Source organism: Papio anubis, chromosome 1, assembly GCF_008728515.1.
Source record: "Papio anubis isolate 15944 chromosome 1, Panubis1.0, whole genome shotgun sequence".
Classification (NCBI taxonomy): domain Eukaryota; kingdom Metazoa; phylum Chordata; class Mammalia; order Primates; family Cercopithecidae; genus Papio; species Papio anubis.
The window spans coordinates 114,077,254-114,091,550 of NC_044976.1; the positions used below are offsets into that span (position 1 = coordinate 114,077,254).

At 43.7% G+C, this 14,297-nt stretch overlaps 1 protein-coding gene across 1 annotated transcript in view; it reads right to left on the reverse strand.

The window, feature by feature from the left end:
• CASQ2 (calsequestrin 2) overlaps nt 1-13,929 on the reverse strand; it is a 70,492-nt gene extending 56,563 nt beyond the window's left edge. The window contains exon 1 of the mRNA XM_031652227.1: nt 13,421-13,929. Within this exon, the coding sequence (XP_031508087.1) occupies nt 13,421-13,654 (234 nt within the window). The 5' untranslated portion in view covers nt 13,655-13,929. The remainder of the gene's footprint in view (nt 1-13,420) is intronic.
• Between the last annotated feature and the right edge of the window lie 368 nt (nt 13,930-14,297).

Consider the following 14,297-nt stretch of genomic DNA (forward strand, 5'->3'; position numbering starts at 1 on the left):
AGTCTCGCTCTGTTGCCCAGGCTGGAGTGCAGTGGCGCGATCTCTGCTCACTGCAAGCTCCGCCTCCCGGGTTCACGCCATTCTCCTGCCTCAGCCTCCCGAGTAGCTGGGACTACAGGTGTCCGCCACCACGCCTGGCTAATTTTTTTGTATTTTTAGTGGAGACGGGGTTTCACTGCATTAGCCAGGATGACCTCAACCTCCTGACTTCTTGATCCGCCCGCCTCGGCCTCCCAAAGTGCTGTGATTACAGGCGTGAGCCACCCTGCCTGGCCTCTGGCTTAGATTTTATAAAGGAAGCACTCAGCCTTGTGGAGCTAAGTGACCCGCCTACAGTCACACAGCTAGTGCAAGGACTCAATCCCAGCTGGCTCTGACTCCAAAGCCTGTGCATCTCACACTGCTAGGTACTACGGCCAGTAGTCATTTATGTGTTGCATTCACTTCTTCTGTGTCTGGAGGAGGCTTCACTCCCTTCATAAATCAGAGGTGTGTGGTCTGGCTAACAGTTAGATATCCAGGGCCAGAGTAATTGTGTGTGCTGTGTAGGTAGAAGCAGGTGATCATGTGAGGGAGTACCTGTTAGGTCTCCTGGCCACCCAGCTCACGGCAGATGGTGAGGAGAGGCCTGTCTGGCTTGGGGCACCTGGACAGCAGGTGGGAGCTCCTGGCACTGGCACCCCGGGCACACAGAAGCGGCTCTGGCCTGCCCAGCCCATCATATTGCAAGATGCTGCACTGGCCCCTTTCCTTCATGGCTGTCCAAACAGAAACAGCTTAGCTGGATAATTCTGGCCTACCACATCCAGTTTGTAAAAAGGGAAGCCTTAGAGGCTTCCTTGAACAGGCTCAGTTCTTCAGGGGGCTGGCTTCCTAGGTGGAACAAGTCATTTTGAATGCGCATTAAAGCTAAGCTGACAATTATGCAAAAACATTCTGCACCAACCTGTAAAGCTCAAACTACCACAGAGTAGGCCTACTGAGTAAAGAAAAATCTTGTGATTTGGAATCAGATTTTCTTACTTTTAATTTTACTGCCTTATATCATAGTAGCCCTTATAATATAACTGCAGTAGTGACTTTCATGGTATCTCATGTCTCCATTTTAAAATGTATAACTTTGGGGGCCGGGCATGGTGGCACGTGCCTGTAATTCCAGCACTTTGGGAGGCTGAGGCAGGCAGATCACCTGAGGTCAGGAGTTTGAGACCAGCACAGCCAACATGACGAAACCCCATATCTACTAAAATACAAAAATTAGCTGGGCATGGTGGCACATGCCTGTAGTCTCAGCTACTCGTGAGGCTGAGGCAGAAGAATCGCTTGACTCCGGGACGCAGAGGTTGCAGTGAGCCAAGATCGTGCCACTGCACTCCAGCCTGGGAGCCTGGGTGACAGAGCGAGACTCCATCTCAAAATAAATAAATACATAATAAAAAATAAAAACGTATACCTTTGGGAGGAGGTCTACCTCAGGAATGTGATGAATAGGTGTCCTGTTTGGGCTTGTGCAATACCGGGGGCTTTGGAGATAGGAGTAATGAGAGAAGGTTCCAATGGTCTAAAAACTTCTGAATCAACAGTATATTTTCCAGTTCATGAAACCTCTATTTCCTTATAATTCCATGGGTGGAAGGAAATATTTAACTGTAATCAACTCAATCCATGCTTTTACAACTAGCATCTCTGTGCTTTTACCATCTCACTCCAAGGATCCCCTGTATTACCGATATGTGCCCAGCAACCCTCCACACAGAATTCAGCAGCACTCGGGCTTCACAGAGAACTGCAATTTAAAAGTGAGCACCTCCTGAGAGAGTATGGGCTCTACGGGAGGCTTCATTCTCCAAGCCAAACCAAAATAAGCCTGACCTCATCTAATTTTTCAGAGTGGAGCAGGTGTGAATTTGGAGATTGCCATTATCGGGCAGTGAACAGTTGGAAAAAAATACCTGAATCCTGTGTGTGTTGCTATTCGCTGCCCAGTGTTTCCACGTGGCTCCATCTGCAGATTCACTCAACTCCAGCAACTTCATTTTGCCTTCCCCTCTTGGGGTTTGGAAATGCAACCACTGGGATATTTGCCTGCTCTAAATAGGTTTAGAACAAGGGTCAGCCTTATAAAGCTTGGAGGTTTCTGCCCATGTGTATATATATTTTGGGCTGAGAGTCCCATGGTTTAAAAAAAAAATCAATTTTACCCATATTTTGGTGGGATTAAGCAAGGGTAACAAACAGGTTCCTGAATCTGGCAAATTCAACCTCTTTAGAATTCTACTCAATACTTTAAAAAATTTAACTTCATTTAAAAAAGAGATCAAGGAGAAGTACATTTCCAGTATAAGCAATTTATTTCTAATTCTTGACATTTTCCTTCTTCCCCTCTCCAGCCATCCATCCAGCTAACATTTATTAAATTCCAAGTGCCAAGCAACAGCCCATTGGCTCACACTAGTCATTTAGGTTCAACACATAGTCTAGCTGTACAATTTAATGCAGCTCAAGTGTAAGTGAAAATCCAGAGTACAAACTAAAGACATCTGTGGCTTCGTAAGTTGGCACAGCTTACAAACATGAAGCAATCCCTTTCAGCTGCTCCTTGGCATACTGGAAGGAGCATGTCATTTGAAACCAAATAGGTTTGGGTTCAAACCCTGCTTCATGATCTAATGTTTTATAGCTTTGTGACTTTAGGCAATTTTTACTTAGCTCTCTGGCTCATTTCTCTGCCTGTAATGTAAGAATATGTTGTAAGAATTACATGAAATTACATATGTAAAGCCCCGTATTGGCATGGTTTATGGTAAGTTCATAATATGTACTTTTCCCTTCTCCTTCCTCCCCTTCTCTTCATTCAACATTCATTCGACAAACACTGTTGAATACCTACTGAGTCAGGCACTGATTTAGGTGTTGGAGTATAGCAATGAGTAGAACAAAGTCCTTGCCTTTGTGAATGTCACATTCTATAGTGGGTGCTGTAGTTTGGATGTTTTTCCCTCCAAATCTCATGCTAAAGTTTGGTCCTCAATGTTGGAGTTGAGGCGTAATGGGAGGTTTGGGGTCATGGAGGTGAACGCCTTATGAATAGATTAATGTCCTCCATGGATGGGGCAGTGACTGAGTGAGTTCTCACTCTATTAGTTCCTGCTAGAGTTCCCTGAGAGCTGGTTGTTAAAAACAGCCTTGCATCTTCTCTCTCTCTCTCTCTCTCTCTGTCTCTCTTGCTTCCTCTGGTGCTGTGTGATATCTGCACATACCAGCTCCTCTTCACCTTCTGCCATGAGCAGAAGCAGCCTGTGGCCCTAGCCAGATACAGACACCCAATCTTCAACCTTTTCAGACATCAGAATTGTGAGCCAAATAAACCTTTTATTCTTTATAAATGACCTAGCCTCAGGTATTCTTTCATAGCAACACAAATGTACTAAAAGACGAGGTGTCAGACAATATGCAATAGGTCAGCCAAGTACTATGTAGAAAAAGCATAGAGGAGGGTAGAGGAGGTAAAATGAATGCATGGAAAGTGTGATTTACATAGGCTGTCAGGGAGATAACTTCTTTGATAAGGTGACATTTAAACATAGACCTAAAGGAAGTGAGTTCTTATCATCAATAAAAGAGGAACATTTCCCTAGACACTGTGGCCATTCCATCTGCATCTTTGTAAGTGCTATGATTTGGATGTGGTTTGTCCCCATCAAAGCTCATGTTGAAATTTTATTCCCAATATGGTAGTGTTTAGCGGTAGGGTCTAGTGAGAGGTGTTTGGGTTATGTGGGTGGGCCCCTCATGAATAGATTAACACCCTCATTCAAGGGTAAGTGAGTTTTAATGAGAACAAATTAGTTTCTGAGGGAACAGGTTGGTTAAAAGGGTCTGGCTTCCTTGGTTTCTCTGCCATCCTTTCTCTCTCATAACATGATTCCTTTCTCATAACATCCACTGCTTTCTGCTTTCTGCCATAAGTTGAAGCAGCATAAGGCTTTCACCAGATGTAGCTGTCAATCTTGAACTTTCCAGCCCCTAGAATCATGAGCCAAGTAAACCTCTTTTTATAGATGATCTAGCCTCAGGTATTCTGTTATAGCAACACTAAGCAGACTTAGACAGTAAGTAAGATGAATATTTCATGAATAAATGAAAGAGCGAATATTTCTATTTAGGTGTCCACCAGACTTAGTTTCATATTACAAAATACTCACCAGTTTTCTCTGAGAAACTTTCCCATGGTTTCCCATAAAACATCATAACATCTTAATATCCCACTTCCATCTACCTTCAGGGTTCTTAGATTTGCCATTTCTTTTGGGGAAAGGGCTAATGTGCCACAGCAACCAAATAGATGCATGTCTTCTCTTTCTGAAGGTCAACTCTGAACCCTGACCTAAGGATAGTTAGAAGGCCAACTTCTGAGTTGGTGTTAAAAAGCCAGGCAATTCAACTAGAAAGATCTCAAATAGGGTACGACTCCTCAAGTCCCAGATCATTTCCTTTTAAGGAGGTCCAAAGGATTAGTCACTGACTGTGTGAGTGATGGGTCAGTGGGAGAACCCTGGGAGGCCTGGCTGAGTCCCAAAGCAGATATGAATCCCTGCACCCCTAGAACCAACTTAACATCCCAGCGGCTCTCCAAATCAGAGCTATACTGACAGTTCCAGCACCATTCTGAAGAGTGAATAGTCCAAAGGTCAAACAGGTAACAACATGATTCTGGTCATCTGGAAAATTTTCCCAACCCAATAGACTGTCGCAGTGCTTTGCAAACTTTAACGTGCCTACAAAGCACACAGGGATCTCATTTAAGTGTTAAGTTTGATTCTGGGATGGGGCCTGAGATTCTTCATTTTTAACATGGTCCAAGTGATGCCATTTGCTACTGGTCTGGGGTCCGCCTTTTTATTCAGATGAGGTCTCACTATGTTGCTCAAGCTGGAGTGCAGTATCTACTCACAGGCACAATCATAACACACTGCAGACTCAAACTCCTAGCCTCAAGCAATCCTCTAGTTTCAGCCTCCCAAGTAGCTGGACTGCTCTCAACTTTGGGGTTCACATTTTAAGCATCAAGGTTCGAGCGGCCTTCAAACTTGGCTGCATCTTAACAGCACTCAGAGAGCTTTTAAAAATTGCAGCATCTGGACATCAGCCTTTACCCAATGACCAATTAAACCAGCACCTGTGGGGATGAGATCCACGAATCAGTATTTTTTAAAACTCCTTATGTGGTGCTAATGTGTGGCCAAAGTTGAGAACTACTACAATCAACTAAGAACACGTACAAAAGTTCAAGTGACTAGTGAAGGAAATTCACATTGATAAGCACCCACTATACTTCAAGCACTCAATTAGTCATTCTATTAATACATATATGAATTTCTTCAGTAGTAACTGACATAACAAAAATAATAATACCTGACCCTTTCACAGCTTCTTTTTTTTTTTTTGAGATGGAGTCTTGCTCTGTCACCCAGGCTGGAGTGCAGTGGCCAGACCTCAGTTCACTGCAAGCTCCGCCTCCCGGGTTTATGCCATTCTCCTGCCTCAGCCTCCCTAGTAGCTGGGACTACAGGTGCCAGCCACCACGCCCGGCTAGTTTTTTGTATTTTTTTTTAGTAGAGATGGGGTTTCACCATGTTAGCCAGGATGGTCTCGATCTCCTGACCTCGTGATCTGCCCGTCTCGGCCTCCCAAAGTGCTGGGATTACAGGCTTGAGCCACCACACCTGGCCCACAGCTTCTTATAATTTTATAAGAAATTCTTATTCACCTGTTTCCATTTAATTCTCCTAATTCATGGAGGTAGGAACTAATGGTTGATTTTATAGATGATTTTACATATAGATTTCACAGATCAGTGTAATGAAGTGAATCTGTGTGACTTGCTCAGTATAGTGAGTAAATGGAAGAGAAGTTCAGGTGTTCTGCTTTCAGTTTTCCCAAGCATTGATACTTCATCTGAGATTGGATTTAGAGAAATGGTGGTATACCAGCCTGGCCAACATGGCGAAACCCTGTCTCTACTAAAAATATAAAAATTAGCTGGGTGTGGTCGTAGGCACCTGTAATCCCAACAACTTAGAAGGCTCAGGCAGAATAATCGCTTGAACCCTGAAGGTGGAGGTTGCAGTGAGCTGAGATCGTACTACTGCACTCCAGCCTGTGGGGAGTGAAGGGGAAGAAGAAGAAGAAGAAGGAGGAAGAAGAAGAAGAAGAAGAAGAAGAAGAAGAAGAAGAAGAAGAAGAAGAAGAAGAAGAAGGAGAAGGAGAAGGAGAAGGGAGAAGGAGAAGGAGAAGGAGAAGGAGAAGGAGAAGGAGAAGGAGAAGGAGAAGGAGAAGGAGAGAAGGAGAAGGAGAAGGAGAAGGAGAAGGAAGGAGAAGGAGAAGGAGAAGGAGAAGGAGAAGGAGGGCAGGAGGAGGAGGAGGAAGAGGAAGAGGAAGAAGGGGAAGGAGAAGGAGAGGAAGAGGAAGAGGAGGAAGAGGAAGAGGAGGAAGAAGAGGAAGAAGAAGAAGAAGAAGAAGAAGAAGAAGAAGAAGAAGAAGAAGAAGAAGAAGAAGAAGAAGAAGAAGAAGAAGAAGAAGAGGAGGAGGAGGAGGGAGGAGGGAGGGAGGAGGAGGAGGAGGAGGAGGAGGAGGAGGAGGAGGGGAGGTGTTTATAAAGTGCACATGAGTCTTGTCAATGATGATGCTGGGCACATTGCAAAGCCTGAAGAGGCTGCAGTCACTCTCAGCTAAAGTTTACTTTTTATTGATATACAGATAGTTTAGGAGACTGAGGCCTGAAGGAAGAAGGAAGCTCAGTCTGGTAGGGGCTCTGGCAGACTGATAGCAGCAGCATCAAGAGATCCGCTAAACAGCTGCAAAACTCAGATGCCTACATCACACAGGATTATGATTCTTGATCCTGTCATAGACAATGAAACCAGCATCCTTCTCCCCTACAGGGCCTAATAGATAATTTGTTTGAGTTATCATCTAAAAATTATTGGAAAGTAACCTACGTTTCAGCACTAGAAATTGGTTTGCATTTTTAGGTAGTGGTCCTGCCATTTAATACCCAAGATAGCTTAGGAGAGATCCCCTGGACAGGCACTGTGTGGATGGCAGCAGAGCATCCCAACAGACTCTATTGGTGAGCTAAAGTGAGACCTTCTTAAGCAGGAAAAGCAGAAGAACCCCACCAAGGGTACACAGGGGAGCAGCCTTAGACCTTGAACTCTAGTTGCAGCCTGTTGAAAAACTACAAGACCAGCAGGTTGACCTGATTCAACTTCCAAGAAGACGTGGCCATTTTTGTGCCAAGACTCCAGGTTTTCTGCCTGCTCAAGGGACCTATTTCACCCTAAATGAATGAACCAAGCTTTACTGTTCACAATCTGGAAAGTGTTGCTTGTTCTTTATCCATACATTCACTGATACATTCATTTACTCATGCAAAGATTATTGAGTGTCTGTTAATAGTAACAAAAATTTGATAAATGAATGAATATTTCTATTCAGGGATTTACAATGCTTGTTTTCATGTTCTGAAACAGTCTCTAGCTGCCTGAAAAAATTCCCCCATAGCTTTCCTTAATCCAGTAAATGCATATTGGCTACAGGTTAGTCTACTTAGTTGCTATTCCCCCCTCTCCACCCTGCCACCCAAAACACAGATACATGACTAACAGCATCAATTTTAACTATGAAACATGTGAATACAAAATGAAAAGTGCCCAGAGGTCCTAGAACCGAGCTCTGAGGTCTTTGCATGTCTCTTTCCTCCTTTCCTTCTGTAGACGATTTAAGTGGCCATAAAATTGTTTCTACATAAGTGTGAAGCTCACCAGGAAAAAGCTTTTGTCCTTTTCTTGTCTTCTTTTTCAGGTTGGAATGCCAGACACCTAGCAGTGAAGTGGTGTAGAGGAAAAGATAAAGGTCTTGGAGTTAGGGATAAGATCTGTGTTAAGGCAGAAGGGGAAGAAGAAGGAATCGATTCCTCATCCCAGGCTGGGTGCTGGCAGAACGGAAATGCCACGTGTGGAGGGCTCAGGAATTCACAATGTGGAGGCCATGTTGCTCATGCCTGGCCAGCTGGGGCTCCACCTGTTATGCTGTCGTGTGACCAGTGCATTCATTTAGTTGTGTTTTTGAGTTACAAGCAGTTTCTTGATCCTTGCCCAATGTGAACTTGGCTCAGTTTGCTTTGCTTTGTTTTGCTTTGCTTTGCTTTTTGCTTCCCCTATTACCAAGTTTGATTTTCATTCAGGTTGTTCTCATGAGGCTTCTAATCTAGAGGGAAAAATCCAACCCATGTCTCCATGGGGGGAAAGGGTAAGGTAGAAAGGATTAGAAGGAAACTAGAAGCACCTCTCGAAGTAGGTGAGACTGAACCATGTCTGAAAATGGGGCAAAGCCTAATTTAATAAATGATATTGATGAGGTGGTTGAACATAGCCGACACAGGCTCAGCAAAGCCTTGAGAGCAGAGGGAATGCCAAACAGGGGTACATTGAGAGCGGCCTGTGACCACTGGCAAGTCACTCCTCCTCTCCAGCCCCAGAGAGGAGGAGTGAATGAGCAGTAAGAGGAGGAGTGAATCAAACTGGCTGGGAATAAGCAAGATGGCAATGCATTTCCAGTCCCCAGCTCCCAAGGCCTGGTTTCCTCAGTTTGTAAACTGATGGGGTTGGTTGTACTGTGTTTAGAATCCTGACAAAATGTGAGTGTGGGCTGAAAGAAGCCAGCATTTGTTAAGTATCTTCTGTGTGCCAGAGCTATGCTCTTGCTGGGCAGCGTCATTCAATCCTCACAACAGCACTGTCATCTCCACCTTGCAAATAAGGAAGCCAGGTCTATCTGATCTGGAAGCCCACGTTAGAGCATGCCATCTCTCAAGCACTTCAACCTCAGGGAAATGGTGATGCTGAAGGACTTTTCTCTGGCAATATTTATAGGACACGATAGGAGCAGCGGCTTGCACAGCAGTTTCAAGAAAAAAGAGGAAGCAGGAAACAAAGCCACAAGGAGAAACTGAATTCCCTGACCATCTCCTCTGTCTCTGAGTCCTGTAATGCTAGTGGAAGTTGGCCACTGTGGTGTGACTAAATTAACTATCTTGGCGGAAGCTGCAAGAGACAGCATGCAAAATTGCAACTCCTTTTATAATTTGTGTTGACATCCCAGTAGAAAAATGAGAAAAGGCATAGAAAAATAATTTATGGAAGAAAAAAATATATAAATGGCAAAACAATTTTATGGAAAACTTTAGCCAGAAATCAAAAAGAAGTGTTCATTAAACCAATAATGAAAAAATAAAGATTTTTAAAACTCTAAAAATTATGTCAGGATCCAAATATATGGTAATTATTTTTAAAATATGTATGTTGATACAGTGGAATACTATGCTGGTATTAACATTACTGTTTAATAATATAGAAATACAATATACGGATGTGAAGAAAAGCTGGAAACAAAACTGTATAAATGGTAGAATACCGAATTGAAAAATGTGTACTTATGTACAGAAAAAAAAACTGGAAAGAAATCTACCAGAACATTATCTATGTTTACTTTGGTGTGATTACTTTTATTGCCTTTTAGTTCTTTTTCACATACTCTGAAATCTAAAGGAGTATATGCTACTTTGTTGATGAAGAAAGCCAAGCAGGAATCAGAACTACCAGCTGTTTAAGTCAGGGTTACAGCTATGAAATGAGGGGTTCAGAGCAACCTAGATGACTTCCACAGTTCTTTTGAGCTCTAACATTCATTCACTCATTCAACAAGCATGTGTAGAACATCTGCATGGAACTATGGATCATACACTGACCCTTGGGCCCTCCAGAACTGGACTCTGGCCAGACTGGAAAGCAAAGTTTGAGTTTTCTGCCTCCTGGTGTCATATAACTTGCCTATTTCTTGCTAAGCTGTATAGACCTTATCTTCTCCCCCTTCTCCTCTTCCCCTTGTCAAGTCCTGTTCTCACGACAAATTCAGACTCAGGGGATGTAAGTGATTGGCAACATCTCAAAGGTCTACCTCTCCCAGAGGACCTTGACTAAGTCGGGACAAAAATCTTACCCTAAAGAAATGAGGCCCTCTTGGCCAAATTTTAGGAAAAAGCTAGCAGGTGGAAAAATACTTGAGAGCCATCAGAATATGTGCTGTTTTACCAGTAATTCCTACTCATTTCACAAACCAGTTCTGGCTCTTCCTCTTTCCTCTACTCTCCCCGAGAAACTTACAAGTTGCTCTATTGTTACAGCAACCTCCCTGCACCGTAGCTCTTAGTTCGCGTGTTTTCTTCCATGTTCAGCTGTGAGCCACTTGAGGGTCTCATGTTCCCTGTATCCACAGCATCTATCCCAGCATCCCAACATAAAGTAGGTGGCACATACATGACTAATTGAATGGCATTTCAAGTGCCCCTCATCAGGCAGTGACCTCCTGGCTCTGTGGATGAAGCTGTTTCTGGCTCTTTTCATTGACATCCCTTAGAGATGCAGACAAAATATACGTGACTGGCCATAGCGCCCTTGGAGTTTCTTACAATGGGGTGGCCCTAGTGTGAGGAGCTATGAGCTTCTAATTCCTAGAAATTCCCAGCTGTTTCAGCCTAGGGATGGCAACTCCTCACTGGAGAGCGAAATCCACTTAATAGGTTGAGATCGATTTTTAAAGTGAAATAGAAGAGAACGGGATAAAAATAGAAAAAAAATTTTTTAATTCCCCAGGTAATAATAATAAGTATAGTTTCATGAAATTTTTGTTTCTGGGGTGTGTGTGTGTGTGTGTGTGTGTGTGTGTGTGTACTGGGTCATAGTCGGTTATGATAAAAAGCGTCAGAAAGCCGCCTCCCCTCCAGCTATTTGCCCATGGCTGACACCACACTGCCTGATGGATGGACACTGGGAACTACCTCCTCTTTTCCCCCTACCCCCTAACAGCCACAGCCCTGGAAGCTGGCAGACTATTTTTCTTAGTGCAAGTGTGGGGTCTAGAGGATTAAGAGGACAAAATAGTTATTTTGACCATGACAAAAGTTTAAAGACATGTTCACTCTTTCCACTCATGGACTTCTTGGAGCCATTTTTTCCCTTGATGCTGCACCTGACAAGTATCTCAACAAAGGCCTGCCCCTTCCTCACCTTCACTAATGGAGCCCAGGCCTCCGCCTCGGTTTGGACTTTTGCAAAAGCAGTGCCTCCAGGCCATGTACTTCTCGGCCATGCTGGTGGTACAGCTGGCATCATCAGACCCGGGCCCAGAGGCTGAGCAACTCTGTTTAAGGAAGACTCTTGAAACCGTCTTAAACAGTCTACCCAGAAGCCCCTTGGGCATTTTCGCACTGATTTCAGGAGAGGCGCAGTATAAGTATCACGTACTGCCTTCATCTGCAGTAGCTGTGTGACCTTGGACAACTTAGCCTCTCTGCTTCAGTTTCCCCATCTATAAAATGGAATTGGTAACTGTACCTACTTAATAGAATAAGGATTAAGCAAGCTAACACATACCAAGTGCTTAGGACAGTCCCTGTACTTAGTAAGCATTTAATAAACATTATTATTATTTAATCATTTCTTAAGCCTGCATGATAGTTATTATTTTTCTGTATTTATAGATAAGAAAGTGAGGCTCTGAGAAATTACGTAATTTGCCCTGCGTCCTATGCCTAGTAGAGACAAAGCCAGAACTTAAATCCGGATATCCTGACTTCAAGTTCTGTGTTCTTTTTCTCCTAATGATGCCTCACTCCAGCTTTAGCAGCCTAGGGGCATCAAATTAACTCCTGTCGTGAACTTTTCCTTATCGGTCTCTGCTGGGCTGGCACCCAACTGTGGAAAGGGCACTCTTGGATCAAAGGTGTCTGGAGGGATGGTAAGCCCAGGGGAAGTTCCTGTTCATGATTTTGCATAGTCTTTGGGGACATATGTACTTGGGGGAGCTAGAGATAAATAGATAGATAGATAGATAGATAGATAGATAGATAGATAGATAGATAGATAGATAGATAGATAGATAGATAGATAGATAGATAGATAGATAGATGATAGAAAGAGATTTCTTTTAAAAAAATTAGAATCAGAAATGAATGTCCTTGACTGTACAGGCCAACCAAAGGCAATCTTTTGGAGTTCTAAGCTAGCTGGACAGCAATGAGCACATAGGGGAGAATTCTTATGCCTTCTATTAAGTTTTCATAACAATGTCTCTTGATAACTGAGTATGGCAGTTTGAAATGGAGATACAATGTAAGTGTTGGTTTCATGGGCTAAGCAGCAGCTAAGTTCTATGTCCTGTTCTTTTCCAGCCTGTGATTTGCTCATTTCTATAGAATAAAGTCTTAATAACTATCCCTGCTTTCTCTTTTCTTGCAACCCACAGAGCGAACTGAACTTCCACATTCAGCACTCAAGGTTGGAAATATATTTTTGATGTATTTGGGATAGTTTTGCTGGATTTTATGACAGTCAATGTTTCAATTGGAAAAAATTCAAATCCACATGGGTTTTATACGATAATTCTGTTAATCAAACTGTTTCATCAACCTGAGTTCTCTGATTGCACTGGTTAATAAATTGTAATTCTCAAATATCCTTTTCACAGGTTTGCGCCTGGGCTAGGCATGGGGACTGATGAGGCATCTTGGTGCCCACTAGCATTCTTGGCACCCTCAGGCACTCTTAAAGTATAAGCCATCTTAAGCTGTCCAGGAGGAGCTGCAGGAATAGTTTCTGGGGCACTCGCAAAGGATTAGAAAATGGGCCCCAGTGCCAGGTTACAAACAGGCAGGCCATGTAATGCGGATAAAATAAGAACTGACTTCAGCTCTGCCCTAAAGTCACACCAACAACTTTCTGAGGAAAAAAAAAAAATCACATAAATGAATATGCCGCTCAGAAAATCTGCACACAACTACATTCTGTAATGCTGACTGACAGCAAATCACGAGAGAGGAAAGTCATTTAGTGATATTCTCCATCTGACCCCCAGAGAGAGGCAAGGTCAAGTAACTCTGGTCTCTCCAGGATCACAGGGAGATTTGAGGGAGCAGAGTGGGCACACTGAGTGAAATCCACAAGTAGTCCCTGGATTTCATTTCAGCCAACCGTTTTAACAACAGTTTCTGCATTCTATCTGGGAAACAGTGACTGGGACAAGGGCCCTTGAAAAGTCAAGGGGGCCATAGAGACTTTACATCAGACCCATCATAGTGTAGCACGTTTGGTCCTCTTCATTTGAAGAGTTAGGACCCACCCCTCATTGTTCACACACCCCAGCTGTGCAACAAGGGCATCTGATTCACGTGAGGCCAAAATAAAGCAGACCTCAGTATATATTCTCTGCATCCTCGTTCCCATATCCCAACCCCTGGCCAAAGGCATTCCCTCAGCACCTCACTGAGGCAGCGCAGACAGCACGCCCTTTGATTACTTACCTCAAGCACGATTTCTTTCAGTTGGAACTGTTTTTGCGCGACCTTATCTGAAGACACCGGCTCGTGGTAGTAGAGGCAGAGCAAGTCATATTTCTTTAAAACCTGCTTGAAGTTCTTCTCGGAAAGACTTACCACTCGGTCCTTCCCATCATATGTGGGGAAATTAAGCCCCTCTTCTGCCCTGCAAGAGGACAGAAAATAAACCCCCACAATAAACAAGTGAGTTCTCTTCATTTGGAAAAATTTTTGTTTCTTGTTCCCAAATATGCCGTGTGCAGAAGAAAGGACAGAAGACTATTAGAGGCCTTGTTGAGCCAAGCAGGGAGCAGACAGGCTGATTTTGTCTCTCTTCTTTGCCCTTCCTGGGGCGGAGAAGTGACTCTTCACCTCCTTGGGTCCAGCCAGCTCTGGAATCGTGGGCTCAGGACAAAGAGCAGAGGCGCGCGCGCACACACACACACACACACACACACACGCACGCACGCAGTAGAAAAACAGCCAAGCTAGGGAGGCTGGGAGGCCAAGCCCCAGATACCTTACATAGCTCTGCTCAGCCTCTGTCTCATTAGGAACTCCATTTTTAGGATGCAGTTGTTTCAGGCTAAAAATAAATCATGCAATGAATAAAAAAGTTAGATACGACACTGTAGAGGGATTCGCTGATACAGTCTGTCCGAATGGCGAAGAGGGAAGAAGCAGGAGGAAAAAGACAAGAATGTGCACGCATGAAATAAGGAGGCTAGAAAGGTCAAAGAAGAGAAAGAAACTCGAGAGGGAGAGAGATAAGGGACTATGGTGCCAATAAGCAAATGGGGAGTTCAAACATACAGAATGACACTCATGCATTACTGAATTGTTCAATCACTCCAGGGAGGTA